General features: G+C 37.6%; 1 protein-coding gene across 1 annotated transcript; it reads left to right on the forward strand.

Annotated features, from left to right (window-relative positions):
• Positions 1 to 2893: 2893 nt before the first annotated feature.
• LOC108369918 (T-box transcription factor TBX1-like) lies at positions 2894 to 15900 on the forward strand. The gene is made up of 8 exons (XM_017625128.1): positions 2894 to 2900; positions 3365 to 3657; positions 3736 to 3965; positions 4075 to 4231; positions 7126 to 7287; positions 10944 to 11011; positions 13604 to 13749; positions 14692 to 15900. The coding sequence occupies exons 1-8, from the start codon at positions 2894 to 2896 to the stop codon at positions 15519 to 15521; spliced, it is 1893 nt and encodes a 630-aa protein (XP_017480617.1). The 3' UTR covers positions 15522 to 15900.
• Positions 15901 to 16378: the final 478 nt, after the last annotated feature.

The raw sequence follows: 16378 nt of genomic DNA on the forward strand, positions 1-16378 counted from the left end.
TCCAGTGTTTTAGACGTACGTACACTCCGAGGGTCAAACATCGACTCGGACAACTTTCATGTGGCAGCTGAGATACGCACCCGCCTGTGCGCCCAAAAATGCAAAGAAAGCTTAACGTCGAAAAGCTGCAGTCAACGGCCAATGCATTCGCTATCTGACTCTCACACCTCCTGTCAATAAACCGACACATGCGAGCAGTGGAATCCCATTTGCTTGTTCATTAAGTGCCACCGCCGAAGAAGTAGTTGGATTTTAACGTGCCTGAAAGAACAACTGGTACGATGAGGAGTGTCAGGAAGCTTCAGAGAAAAAAAATGCCGCCTATCGGGAGCTGAAGAGGAAAACGAGACGTATTTGCCGCAACAAAAAGAGAGGCCGAAATACGTGAGTGCGAAGAGCTTGAAATTCTGGACGACAGGAAAAACGCCCGAAAATTTTACCAGAGAGTTGGAAAACTTACGGAAGGTTTTAAGAGCAGGGCGAACTTTCGTAAGAACAACAATGGCGACCTAGTGGCTGATGTCCAGACCGTACTTAAATTATGGAAGGAACCCTTGTCCACCCTACTGAATGGTAGCAGTACTGAAAGCTTTGGAGAAGACGAAAACGAGCCCCAAGTCGATGATATCGGAGTCGATGTTCCACCAACTGACTATGACGAGGTACGAATAGCAATAACGAGCTCGAAAAACAACAAAGCTGCTGTAGCTGACGGCCTGCCAGACGAGGTATTCAGATGAAAGCTTGGCCGACAACTGGAAGGTTACAAGGTCTTACTGAGCGTATTGTCCGAAAGACCGAAGCCCACCGTCAACGAACTGATTGAGCCTAATCCGCGTGGCTGTAGACCCGGCAAATCCACCATAGACCAGGCATTCTTAATACGTAAAATCTTGGAAAAGGCCTGCGAGAAAAGGTTCACCATCTATTTGTCGACTTCAAAGCCCCTTTCGAACAGAAGTTGTCTTTATGCCGCGATGTCTGAATTTACTGTCCCCGCGAAACTGATACGGTTGTGTAAAATGGCGATGAGCAATACCACCAGCTCCGTCAGAGGTTTCAGACAGGATGACTCACTCTCGTGTGATTTCTTTAATCTGATGTTGGAGAAGATAATAAGAGCTGCAGAACTGAACCGCTCAGGAAAAAATTTTTACAAGAGCTGGCAATGGCTGGCGTACGCAGATGAAATCGACATCATCGGTAACGAGAACCGCGAGGTTTGTTCTGCCTTATCCAAGTTGCATTCGGAAGCAAAGCGAATGGATCTAGAGGTCAAAGAGGACAAGACGAAGTATCTCCTGTCATCAAACAAACAGTCAGCGCATTCCCGCCTTGGCATCCACGTCGCTGTTGACAGTTATAATTTCGAGAATGTCATTTATTTGGGAACCAGCTTTAACACTGACAATAATGTCAGCATCGGAATTCAATGCAGAAGCATGGACAATGACAACATCCGATAAGGCGGCTCTTGGAGTATTGCTAGAGAAAAATTTTGCGGAAGATTTACGGGCGTTTAAGCGTTAGCGACGGCGAGTACCGTAGACGATGGAATGATGAGCTGTATGCGCTTTACAACGACATAAATAGACATAGTGGCAGCGAATTAAGATATCGCGGCTCCGCTGGCTTGGCCATGTTGTTCCAATGGACAGCGACGTTCCAGGTCTGAAAGTATTCAACTCGGAACCCGCTGGTGGAAGCAGAGGAAGAGGGAGGCCCCCACTGCGATGGAAAGACCAAGTGGAGAAGGACTTGGCTTCACTTGCCATTTCCAATTGGCGTCAGTTGGCATGGAAGAGAAACGACTGGCGTGCTTTGTTGAACTCGGCTAAAATCGCTCAGGCGGTTACAGCACCAAATAAGAAGGAGAAGAAGAATGGGGAGATTTGCTACACTGATGGATCTAAGCTGGAAAATGGGAAAACAGGGGCGGGGGCATATTTGCGGCAAACTTCAAAAAATCGATAGCAGTGAGGAGCTACCCCACCATCTTCGAAGCGGAAATTCATTCAATAGAAATCTGCAGCAGTGAATGCATCAGAAGAGGCACAGGTGCTGAAGTCCCACAGAACAACCCCTGAGCTAGTATGTAAATGATTGTTTCAGTGTCCTAGAGCATTGAGAAGGCCGACAATCTAGGAAAACAAGGAACTACCGCAGTGTTTCATGGTCCGGAATTTTGCTGTGGGCTCAGAAAATCACACGTAAAGAGGATCATAAATAACTCTGTAAACAAAATGTTCAAACGATTTATCTGTTCTTCAAATGAAGCTTCAAAGAAAGTACTTAACTTCCCAGTAAGCAAATAGAGAATTCATTAACGGCTACGATTGAACGAAAATATGCATCGCAATATAAGCGAGTGGGTAATGTGTAGTTTTGAAGCCACAAGCAAAACAAAAAAACTTTACAACAAATTTAAGTAAGTATGTCTTTCCTTTACGTTGTCTCAAGAGCCACTGTAGCCGAATGGATGCGCGCTCGACTACCACTTTGTTCGCTGCGAATGTGATGCTCTCTTACTCAGTCCATTTTTAGAGGAGCGAGGCTACATTAAAAGCCTTATAGGGCGGAGCGCCACGCGCAATAGATCACGCTAGAGGTCGCGGTTTTCATGGCCCTTAATAATGCCAGAAACAAGTGGCCAGACATACAGATTTGCAAGATATCAAGGGAACCCTGACCTTATTTCAACAGGCACGGCGTAAAACAACCTGCAATAATATGACTTCGCTATAAAGAAATTTTAATGGATTTCAGTTAACACAAAACTGGACAGAATAAATGTTTCTAAACCAACTGTTGCTGCCAGACTGGGGCTAAGTTGTAACTCTTCTCAAGCGGGAAACAGTATAATCTCTCTTCTGAAAATTCTATTACTACTTCAATGGATGGTGGGTGAGCGCCGGTGTTGCTATATAAGTTGACCCAGCCTATCCTAAGCGCCTTAATGTGAAAGCTTACTGCTTGTCCATTTATTTAAAAAAGTCTTAACGATCGCCTCATTACGGCGGTTGTTGACATAATCGCGAAGGGAAGATTCGAAAAGCTTTTTCTAACAGCGGTCACCCCTCGGGATCAATAGCAAACTTTCGAGTGTATTTCTGCCTAAAATCGATTTTCCATTCGGAGGCGGCGTAAAATTGTAGATCCCTCATGTGCGTTGTAACATCAGAACGCACGCCACAATTTGGAGGAGAAGCTCGGCCAAACAATCAGCAAAAATTTTAGCACCAAATATTCATTTACATTTTATGGCAGAAATATTTTTAAATAATTTTCATTCGTATTGTAGTTTAAATTAAAATAGAATCGAAGAAGTTTCATACCATTATTCTATCTTGTCTTCCCAAATCAGCCTGCATACAGACTGCGGGCAAAGATCGCACTTCATACAAGCCACTCGAGCACATCGACGCCAAAATGTCAGACATTGAGACGCAAAGTAATAATAGCAGCGGTGGCAACAGCATCAGCAGCAACATTGGAAGCACTTGCTCAGACAGCACCAGCAATAGCAACAACAATAATAACACTAGTTATAGCAATGATAATGGCAGCAACAGTATTACAACACAAAGCAAAAAATATAAGAGCAACAAAAAGGATGCAAATACAACAAATGGCAACAACAACAGCGGCAGTAAAAGTGTAAGTGTTGAGCGAGTTGCAATTTCAGTTTTTTTGTGAAGAAAATTTGAGCTAAATTCACTTTTATCAATCAAACAGGAGGAACCAATGCATCCGACGTTGGCGCAGGCAGTGGTTGTGCTGGAAACTAAAGCTTTGTGGGATAAATTCCATGAGCAAGGCACAGAAATGATTGTCACCAAGACTGGCAGGCGCATGTTTCCCACATTTCAGGTACGGATCGGTGGATTGGATCCGCAGGCGACCTACATAATGATGATGGACTTTGTGCCGGTCGATGATAAACGCTATCGCTATGCATTCCACAAGTGAGTGGTGGAGAGATTTGTAGATAAACATTGATCGAATTTACATTTGCAGCATAATAAAGTATTCTATTTACTAATACTAATTATTTTCTAATTTCTGGAATTTTAGCTCAAGTTGGGTGGTCGCTGGCAAAGCGGACCCCATTTCCCCGCCTCGCATACACGTTCACCCCGATTCACCAGCACCAGGTGCGAATTGGATGAAACAAATCATCTCATTTGACAAACTTAAACTGACCAATAATCAACTGGACGAGAATGGACATGTAAGTGGTTAAGTATAACTTCATACATGTGTTAATATGTAAACATTTCTGGTAATGATTTGAAAGATTTATATGCGCTTTGTTGTAAGATGTTGAAACGAATTTAAACGATGTGGTCTAACGGCTGAACAGCCATTTGTTTTCTGCGCAGAAACAAAAACTTAGAAAAATGGAATTTAGCGTACAATTTTGTGAAAACAAATAAACAACCGAAATACGTGCGAAAAAATAAGGAAATCTAAAAATAAGCGCAAGAAATTAAAATCGTTTAGAAAGATTGGTGAAGTCGATGAGAATTGTTTGATTGTTTTGTGTCTGCATAAGTACGCTCTAGGTGTTGAAAGCCAGGAGGTTTATTGATTTTTGTCTTATTTTTCAATTGTTTTTAAATTATCTTTAAATTGGAAAGAAAAGAATTATTAAATTCCATTTTTAGTTTTGGAATAAATTTGCAACATTAAAGCCTATTTTCACAGTGTTAATATAACTCATGTTCGGCAGTTAACTCTTCATTTCCGATTTAACTACAGGTTTAGTTACTGCTCAATCTCCGCGAGTTAAGCTCTAGTCAAGTGAGCGTAAAAATCAGCTGATTTTGTTTGCTCGTTGAAATGGAAGTACAAATAAAAAAATAAAAAAAATTCGTAGAATTGTTTTGAATGCAGAATATTCTGGTGTAGCAAACATAATAATTGTCCAGAGAAATAAAACAATTTGATCTCAAAGTATGACAGTAAGGAACTTCGAGAGCGGCTGAGAATATTTAAAGAAATAGCTTGGACTATGTTAGCTAAAATTAAGGATATAATTGAAGATAGAACCATATGATAAGCGGTAGGATCATCGCTCTCGAATAAAAAGAAATTGATACTGTTTTTCCATCGAAATTATAAAATTTATCTATTTTAAGACTGTCGCCGAAATATCTCTCAAAACTATTAAGATGTGCTGAATCTGGATTCAATTTCAAAATACCTCCAAAAATCGGTTTTTCATAAATTTTTATTTTGGGTTTTCCGAATATTAAAACAAAAATTTAAAATTGTACCAACGAAATGAAAATAATAAGATTTTTAAGGTATTTTCAAATCGGTCTGGCACACGTAAATCTTAATATTTTCCGAAATTTTTGGCGGAAGTCCTAAAATATAATAAGTTCTACAATTCCGATGGAAAGATTGCAATTTTATTTTTGTGATGCACCCTAATAAGCAGTTACTTTTAATAGGCTTCCATTAATAATACACAGGCTAGAGAAATTTAAATGTTACCGAGCTTCTCCTCCGATTCGTGGCGTGCGTCTTGATGTTGCCGAACGGCGATTATATTTTATTGAGCAGTCGTTTTTCATGGCAGAATACATTCGGGAGGTTTGCCATGCCTGCCGAGGGGCGACCGCTATTAAAAAAATTTTATTTTTTGATGTTTGTCACCACAGCGGTTGCCTGTGATGTACTTGGTATTAGCAAATGTTTTCGCTCCATGGTATTTGGCTAATAAAATGAAAATGAGTAAATATCTTTCATAATTTTCTTTTATATTTATTGTATAATCAAGTTGCTAAAGATTTAGAACACCATTTTCGAAATGGACTCCATTTACCTACAGCAGAGGCGAATTCGGCTTGGCCACACATCGATTGCAGTACGCATCCCACGAGATGAGAAATTTATCCACTGCCGGACAGGGACGCGTTTCAAAGCCGCCATACTTGAATGTCGAGTAGTGCAAGCCATCTCCTAAAATGGACCATAATTTATAGTCCAATCGATTGAGGTCTGGGCACCAGATATCCAATCATCCGTGAAAAATGAAGTTCGAAACATTATTTCGTGTCAACTGGGCATTATCAGCTGCAGTGGAGTCTTTTTGAAACCATCATATCATTACTATAATTCACAAAAGCCCTAATCAACACTTTTTTCGAAACGGCGTTTTTCACAGATTTTGGTAGGATGTATTAAAATACACCATCAATAAAAATTTTAATGTGTTAGTTTAAAAAACTACGGAGTTACATGCCACATTTTAAAAAGCCCTACCTGTTTATTGAAACTCTTTTAATTTTTTTTTTTTTGCTTCTCCTGTATTTAAAACAAAAAATTTGTTGTTTAGCGCCTTTGTGATTTAAGGTAAGGATATGTAGAAGCTGGGCGGTGGCCACTTTGAACCCTGGGAAGGAGTTCGCATGCATGTCGTGATGACAAAGCATACGCCCTATCGTTGTGTTTATTGAACGATTGTTCCACAGTGAGAATTTTCACGCCTGTAAACATAATTCATTTGTGACAATTTTTCGCGTACTGTTGGAAGCAAAGCTTTCGATTTTGACTTATGTTTTTGATTCAACACTTCTGAAAGTAAGTGCCCGGTATGTCTCTGATATTCGTTGAGTCCTAAGTCACGTTTTAAGATGTGCGCGACATGCAATCCTTGTTGATATTTATGTATTTCTCGGGATGTTGTAATTTTCTGCCGGCGCAGGCTTTTCGCGTTTGCACAGTGCGTCGACAGCCAGATTTACCACGGGCTTTTCTATTCCACTATTCTCCTAGAATATCATAACGGAATAATACACAAAATTTCGACTGATTTTCAGTGGCAGTATTTCGCCTTTTTTGAAGCTACAAGTGGGTATGTTCACTGATTACTGAGAATGGGTGTCTTCAAATCGAATCGTGTGCGAAAACATTTGCTAATACTAAATATGGTTTCACCTGATGACCGAATTTCGGTTTTTTTTTTAATTTTATTTTTAATATAAGCAAAGAGGTTTTAAATGAACGGTCAAATATGAGAAAAACAAATCCATTGCTACCGAAAAAAAATTAATATTGAAATTTTAATATGTAGTATAAAAAAAATATTCATTCACATACATATTTAATTTTTAGATAATTTTAAACTCCATGCATCGATACCAGCCACGTTTTCACATCGTCTACCTGCCACCAAAAAATAACTCGCTGGACGAAAATGAGCATTCGAGTCACTTTCGCACATTTATCTTTCCGGAGACATCATTTACCGCCGTCACTGCTTATCAAAATCAACGAGTAAGTCGCAATTTGAGTTTTTTTTTTAAATAAATCCCTTCAATTGAAGGAAATGATAGGAAGGACAATATTCACTAATCAAATATGCAGTATTTACTTTAGATCCATTTTTCTTTTACGGAAATGATGAATTAAGTATGTATGTATGAGAACATAAGTATATTCATTGCAGAGCCAAAAATACATACATTTGTAGTGTGTGTTTATGAGACTATGGAAAGTTTTTCATCAAATTCCACGTCCGAAATTATCCAAATTTCTCAAATTCCTTTTCATTTTTTCCTAAGATTTATTTTTATGAGTTATGAGTATTTATATGAACGCTCAATTGGGCGATACAAATACACATCCAATGTTAACTGAACGAATTCCAGCGACATGTGTTTTAACCATTCATGCATTTGCGCTTAGTCGCTTTTCGTTGTTGCTTTTCGGCTAAGATATTGTAAATAAGTACATATAGTAAATACATACACACATAAATACATACATATGTAAGTAAATATGATTGATTGGATTCATCAGTTTGGATGCAGAGTAACTGAAGAGTCCAATTTTTGAAAAGTCTTGCATAAGTGCACATTAGGGTGCCTCCCCAAAAAAAGTTGCGGCTTTTTCATAGGAATTATAAAATTTATTATATGTATTTAAATTTTAAAGACTCTCGCCAAAATATTTCGGAAAAATTCTAAGATTTATGTGAGTTGGACCGATTTTAAAAGACCTCCCAAAATCGAGCTTTTTATAAATAAAATTATTATTTTTTAAATATTTTTGAAATGAAAGAATAATTTAAGCTTGAAAGGTCTGCATAAAAATGTTTACTGGTACTTTCTGTGGTACTTTCAAATCCGTCCAGATCACGTAAGTTTTTCCAAAATATTTTCGCAAAACTCTTCAAAATACATTAAATTTTATAATTCCAATAGAAAAACAGTACGTACTGACTTCTTTTATGGAGAGTGATACACCATAATGTACATACATACAAACATACGTATATAATACTGAATTTAAGCGATAGCTCGGGTTTGTTTAAGAATGATTTGGTTAAAAAGTTCAAAGAGGTCAATGCGCACGATTTTTGTGGCCAGTTCACATCAACTTCGCGTGAGACAATAATAATAACCTCAAAACATCAAAAAATTTAGCATATCAATCTGGCGAAGATAGGGATCTGCAGAAGAAATCTCGCCACCACACTCATGGTTTCACTAACGGCTCTCATAAGTCTTAAGTTAGAACTCCATACTAAACTTTTTCACGTTATAGCTTTCAGCGCTCGCACCGGTATATACAACTTTATAGCTGAATAGAACTCTGAAAGTCTTAAAAGCGTAAAACCCCTGAAAAGCTTGTTATGAAGGTCTAATTTTATTCATTAGATCCCCGGTGTACCTAGCTGACAATTCCCGTTTTAATTGCGGGTTTCGGCATAACTTCCATTTAACCGTAACATAAGTTTCATGGATTTATGTCTAGAAATTACTACCATCGATCGATTGTTGGTCCATGGAAGTAAAATCACAGATCTGATTCATAGAAGATATGCCAGAAATAAGTTCCAATGCGCCGTTCACTGCGCAAATTAATCAACTCCAATTTTTAAATAATCATAAAGTCAAGTGTGTTTTCTTTTTAAATAGAAAGCTATAATACTGCTTTAGGAAAACGTTTTCCTATTAACGGGAATTTCTTTCGTTTTCTTTCGCTTCTAATATCTGAAGAAGATGACTTCTGTACCCAATTTTCGAGAGTTATGAATGATGGTTATCAGTCGCCGGTAAAGAAAAAATAAACTAATCAGAGGGATTCTGAAATCGATAAGGCATCTTAATTATTGTTAGAGGAACTAATCCATCTGCAATCTGTTTTCAGATTTTGACACGCCCGTATAGAAAGTTTTAACTGAGTTAACCATGAGGTCGGCTGGAACTGGCTCCATTGCTTATAGGAAAGATTTTGCGGATATCAGTTTCTCATTAAAGGTCAAAAAAGGGTATTTATTGCTGACAAGATCGTGATACCACAATCGCAAAGAATGCAGTCATTTTTTATTCACGCAATCCAGGGGTAACTAATCCAACAAAGCATTAAGAGCCGCTTCTGACTTAATACTCATGGCTTGCTTACTGCCTATACACACAATATTTTTTAACTCCGCTAACATATAAATCGTGGCTTTGACCATGGCTTTACACTAATAATACTACAGCAATATACTTGACGATCTTTCTGACTAAAGCTATGTACGTCAAAGAAACCTGTCCGAGATTTTAGACCCCAAATTTTACTAAAGGATCCTCGACACTGTCCGCAAACTTTCAACAATCCATTTACTTTCAGCTTCGCATGAGTTTTCCATTTCCGCTTCGTATCTAGAATATCTTGCGCAGAAAGAATTAGGTTAGACTGCTATTGGGTACTCCCCTGCTTCCTGCACCACTTCAATCTTCGTTACAAGGTCGAGCATAAGTGATTCACAGGACTATCGATTCCGTGGGCATGTTTGTACGTACCAAGGCGACTGTCCACCAAAATATTTGATCTCATGTACCGTGCGCTCCAAGCTGATAGGTCTGACATTGTGAAATTTGGACCTGGTAATGATGATTATAAATTTTAAGTAACTTTTTGGGTGATCAAGCTTCCGGAAAGGCAAGGGAATGCTGTATTTTCGAATATTCCAGAGCATAAAACGATACCGAAAATGTTACAGCACCGAAACGTTGTCGTGTTCCTTTGAGTAGAATGGGTAGAGAAAACCTTTTTACAAGCTTTTATTTAACTATCTCTGTATGTATGTATGTTTGTTAGGAGCAAATCTGCCAATAAATTTTTGACCAACTTTCCGATGACCTAAAGACTTGAAACTTCTCAGTTGACTCAGAACCCGATGACAATGCCATACGAAAAATGGGTTAGCCGAAAGGTGGCGCAGGAGTCGAGATATTTGAAAACCCCGTATTTATAGTCCGATTGGGTTCATATTTAGAACGTATATTAACTACATGAAAGGGAATAACTCCACTAAAAATGTTGCCGATAGGTGGCGCACGAGTCGATATATTTGATAAGCCAGTACTTATGGTCCGATTTCGTGCATATTTAGAACCCTTGCTTTAAAAATATTTGTTTTTACATTAACTTATTTCATTTTATAACTAAATTCAAAGTTACATCTAGGTACAAAAATAACCGTTATATATAATTTTTTATTTATTTTTAGATCATTGCAAAATCATATTTTTTTTTTATTTTTATATTTTGATCAAGAATAGTGGTTATTTTTTCGATCATTTTTAACCGCTTAAATGGAGACTGCGTTTGTATGACCGATTTAAATCTTTTATGATAAAAAAAAATGAAAATTAGATATAGCGGTTATATGTATGTTCGAAAAAATAAAAATCGAAATTAATAACCAAAAATTTATTGAAAAAATAGTAATCCAAAAATAAAGGTTAAATTTAATCGGAAAAATATGAATCCAATTTCAACCATTAAATTATGATTTTTATTACAAAGATCATATCCGCTACGATCCCTGGTTTCGTCATTTAGCTAGCTATAAATAATAATTAATTATATCTAATAATTAAAAAAGTTTTGGTGATACATTTAGCGACCGATGTTTATTTTTCTCTCCATTTCAGGTTACACAATTAAAAATTGTTAGTAATCCCTTTGCTAAAGGCTTTCGTGATGATGGGACTAATGATGTGTAAGTACCTACTTAAGTTAAAATATGAAATATAAATCAAAAAACAAAGAGTCAACATAGCGACAGAAAGAAAAGAAGTTCGCTTCCCAACATAAAATGCTTAAGTTATTTTACGTTGATGCTGTTTTACACTTGTACATACGAACATGTAAGCACATCATTTCCTTACCATAAAACATTGTTTATGATATGATATTTTTTTGTTGATAACTTGACCCAATTATGAAACGAGAATAAAACTCGACGAAATGTCAGACACAATGACGACGGCATGCAAGTGTCTTACGACAACAACACAACAGCATAAGCATCTAAGGGCATCGTGCAACATGTTCTTTAACACTCTATTCGTATGCGCCAGTGTGCAGCAGTGGGTGGGTGGAAAGGCGAGTGGAACAACGTAAGGCGGCTCGCTGCCTAAATCAAACAAATCATTTTCAAAAATCAGGCTGATCATATTTTTTAATAGTCCCTTTATAAATACAGCAAACAAATCCTAAGTAATTCTGAGAATTGCTGAACTCTTTCCTCCGTTGCATATGTTTTTTTTCCTGATTTGTAGCAGAAACACTCTGATATTAACAATAACTCAAAAAAAAAACAATCGAATAAAAAAATATGCGCGTATCGCATTTGTTTGGCAAGTTTATGTTTGTATATAAAAACATTAGGGTGGTCCTTAAAAAATCAAATGCACGATTTTACCAGCCTCACCCCCTCAATCGGTAATACCACGGTTACAGATACTACATATAAAATTTGGTCCCGATTGGAGTCGGTTAAGGCGTGTCGCAAAGGGGTCAAAATATATATTTTTTTCATTTAATACCCAAAATCGATGCTACTAAAGCCGAGGATATCACTTATAAATTTTGGTCCCGATTGGAGTCGGTTAAGGCGTCTTCATAGGGTAGTATGAACTTTGACCCTTGTGCAACACGCAACACACCGACTTCAATCGGGACCAAAAATTATATGTGATATCTTCGACTATCGTAGCATCGACGTAGGGGTTGAAGCTTAGCAAATCAGATGTAAAAATTTTCCTCTTACATTTAAGGACCACCCTAATATACATATAACGTAGGTTTGATATTTAAATTTCTTTTGCTGAGGACAAAGATANAAAAAAAAAAAAAACAATCAAATAAAAAAATATGCGCGTATCGCATTTGTTTGCCAAGTTTATGTTTGAATATACATTAGGGTGGTCCTTAAAAAATCAAATGAACGATTTTATCAGCCTCACCCCCTCAATCTGTAATACCACGGTCAACGATATCAGCAAAGGGGTCAGAGTATATATATTTTTTTCATTCAATACCCAAAATCGCTACGACTAAAGTCGAGGATATTACTTATAAATTTTGGTCCCCATTGGAGTCGATTAAGACGTCTTCATAGGCTAGTATGAACTTTGACCCCTGTGCGACACGCCTTAACCGTCTTCAATGGGGACCAAAAATTATATGTGATATCTTCGACTATCGTAGCATCGACGTAGGGGTTGAAGCTTAGCAAATCAGATGCAAAAATTTTCCTCTTACACTCAAGGACCACCCTAATATACATTTAACGTAGGGTTTGATATTTAAATTTCTTTTGCTGAGGACAAAGATAAACAAAACCGAGAATTTGAATTGATTGGAGCAAAGTGTGAAAGATGAAATAGCGGCAGATATGAAACAAGTTGAAGAAGTTGAGAAGTTGAAGAGGCGAAAATTGGGCAACTTGGCACTGAAGTAAACATAGAAAAGACACAAAAGCGCTATTTCAATTTAAATAAATAATCTTAAAATATTTACTTTTAATTTTTCGGGGGAAAATAGATTTTTTTTTGATATTTTATTAGGGTATACAAGGTTTTGTTTACAAAACAAGCAACTGAGTCAGAATAAAAATATTTAAAGTGGGAAAAGTACGCGAAAATTAATATAAACAATATTGATTTGCACACATAAATATGTTCATTAGGATGCAGCACTCTCCATAAAAAATCCGTATTGGTTTTTCATCGGGAAAATAAAATATATTACATATATTCTAAGACTGCCGCTAAAATATTTCGGAGAAATATTAAGCTTTACGTGAGCCGATCCAATTTGAAAATACCTCCAAAATAGGAGTTTTTCATAAATAAAATTAGGTTTCAAAACTTTTTTTTCTATAACACCACCTCAGATGATAGAAAAGTTTAAGCTTGAAAGGTCTACATTAGAATGTTTAAAAATCGTACCAACGGAATCAAAAGAATCGAGGTTTTTGGCGTTATTTTTTTTTTTCAAATCGGTCCAGCCCACGTAAATCTCAATTTTTTGCCGAAATATTTTGGCGGAAATCTTAAAATATAATAAGTTGTATAATTCCGGTGGAAACCCCCTAACTGTTTTCGGTGATGCACCCTAATGTACCTACATACATACTTATGTATGTATGCAAGCATGTTACCACAAAAACATTTGCGCCCAAAAATTCTTTCACAAAAGCGTAATTGCTTTAGTATTTGAAGCTCTTTCTATTATTTTTTAAAGATATTTTATGTACATTTTTAATGTACATTCATAATTATAATTTTTGCTTCACTTTTTATAGCGCTGGTTCGATGGGTATGTCTCAGATGAGTCATGAAAGTCAGGCTAGAATGAAGCAGCATAACGCGCAACAGCATCATCATCATCATCATCACCAGCAGCAGCAGCAACAACAACAATTGAAAGCCAGCAAAGATGCAAATTTAGGTGAGTCGAACAAAAAGCAAACTTAACAACTTTTCCGATAGGCGCAATCGAGGATCTGAGGATCTTAAGATTTGTAGAAGGCTGTAAAAAAAAACTGTCAAACGGATCTCAGATTCGGATTCAGCGGGTCGAAATACATATCGGTAGGGTTTTCTGTGGCGGTGGTTCGCAGTAGCGCATCCTCTTAACCCAGTTTTCCAAGTCCTTGGTGACGGCTTCTGGCTCTATCTCACGAATAGCTAGTTCGATATTCACCTTAAGGGCCTGCTAAGTATTGGGGGTAAGCCACCTCTCGGCCCGACTGATCTATACCTAGATCTCTGTATCCATCAAAGTCCCAAGTGTTGTAGGAAAAGCTCCTGTACGGCAGACGGCGATCACTTATTGAACTTTGATAAGAAGATTTCACAGGCTATTCTGTGGATTCCTGTGTCAGACCCCACGTTTTGTCAGAACGTGGATAAGGCTTTGGTCTGTTGTTCACCGTGCACCTACATGTACATTGCATTTCTGCAGAAATCTGAATAGTGACTCCTTTAAGGATAGGGTGAACAAGGCCATTCAACTTTCTGCTTCTAGCTCAGGGCCAACTCCAGCTTTTGGCATATGCAGCAATAACACAACTCCCTGCTCTAGTAGCTTAACTGACCTACGAAGAGTTTAGTAGAGTTGATATATCGAAGCGATATTTATACCTACTTACATATACATATGTATGTATGTGGTCTTGTTCACATATTCGTCACAAATATGTATGTATTTCTTTATCAATATGTATGTGTACATATGTATGTATGTATTTCCAAACAGAAAATGGGTATATTCCCCTTTCGAGTAAAACACTCAGCGCCTCTTTCGTAAATCCATCAACGCTTGCATTTAACGCGATTCATAATTAATTTTATCCTCTCTTTTTTTTCTCAATTTCCCCCTTCTTTGCAGCAGTAGCTGAATTGGAAAATCATCAGAACGCATTGATCTCAGCACATGTGATTCAACCAGTAACCGATTCACCGAGCGCACCAGCCGCCACAAACACCACCAATACATCACCCGAGTTGCTTAACTACCAACAGTGCCTTTCCAGTGGCGTCAGTAGCAGCAGCATTACTGGTCATATGACCAGTAACGGTTTAATACCTCCAACCAATAGCCATCATCCTCATCCTCATCACCACAACCATAGCCACAGCCACAGTATCTCACCGAAAGTTGAACATACAGCAACAGCAACAGTTATGCCAGGCACATCTACCGCGAATGCCACTGTCAGCGGTAATATTCCCAGCCCCTACAGCCATGTCACACTGGCCGCACACAATGGCGATAGTAGTGGTACAAATGCGGCCAGCCTAATGCCGCCCCATACGCTCGCCCACACACATCACTCACACTTGAATATGAATCTCAGCGGCGCCGCACAAAGTCAAATGATGCCGACGGCAGTGTCACAGTCGCATGTGCCTCCTTCTCACTCACAAATGATGGCCGCAAATATTTACTCGACAATTGGGCAGCCATATGCTAGCGAGAATAGCAATTTTGGTGCCATCTATCATCATCAGCACTATCACAGCAGCTATGCAAGTCCCTATGATAAGCTGAAGGTAACCGGTCATATGCGTCAGGCATCAGCCGCTGCGGCTGGCAGTCCCACGGCGATGGCTTCAGCAGCGGCAAACGCTTATAATATCAGCAGCTATCAGTCATTCTATGGTTCGCCGCATCAAATGATGCGTCCAAATAGTTACATTGATTTGGTGCCGAGGTAAATGTTCCAAGGGGCAGCAATACGTAGAAGCAGCGGCGATCATCCATAGTTAGAAATGTAAGAACCAGTGAAATGTTGCAATAAGTAAAACATATTTTTATGTTGAGTGCAGTTGAGAAAGTAAAAAATTTTGAAATTGAATAATTAAAAGTATTAAATTTGTGTGGCCATTTTTATTTTTTTATTTTTTGGAATCATACATTGCAACCGTACTTAGTCAATTAGCAACAAAAAAAGTTATTCAACTAAAGGTGTTCTAAAGGAAAATTCATTGTATAGCTATTTATCTTTAATGATATTAGGTAATTTAATTGATCTATGTTTATACACATACAATTTATTTAATTTATTTTTAGTTCAATTATTTTTGATGACATTAAATCTTACGCTGTGTAATATTGATTGTATCTTAAGAAGTAATTAATGCAATTGCAATTGTAAATAATCGCACAAAGTATTTGAATATAAACTAAATAAATAAAATTAAAAAAAAAATTAAAAAAATACATACTTCTTACATAACCTACGAATTTATATTTATGAAAGTCTTTTAAAGGAAAAAGCGGACAAAATCTCTGAAAAATTATTTAAATTTTTGCCTCACTACGTGATAGCGCTGTGGTTTTAAGGCTTGCTATACCAAAATTGATGAAATAATGGATTATATTTATTTTTGTAAGATTTGGGTCAGCTACTTTGAGTGAGCAGGGCGTAGCCAGGAAGGGGATGGGCAGCTGTCCCTAAAGCTTACAGATGCGTATTTATCTGCAGCAGCTGCACATCACTTTTCGTTATACCAGCCAGTTATGGATGGATGATACATAGTAGCCAACCTCAGCGCTACGATGAGAGTGGGAG

This window comes from Rhagoletis zephyria, unplaced genomic scaffold (genome assembly GCF_001687245.7).
Source record: "Rhagoletis zephyria isolate East Lansing unplaced genomic scaffold, Rhagoletis_zephyria_1.1 Rzeph_scaffold_03911, whole genome shotgun sequence".
Taxonomy (NCBI): domain Eukaryota; kingdom Metazoa; phylum Arthropoda; class Insecta; order Diptera; family Tephritidae; genus Rhagoletis; species Rhagoletis zephyria.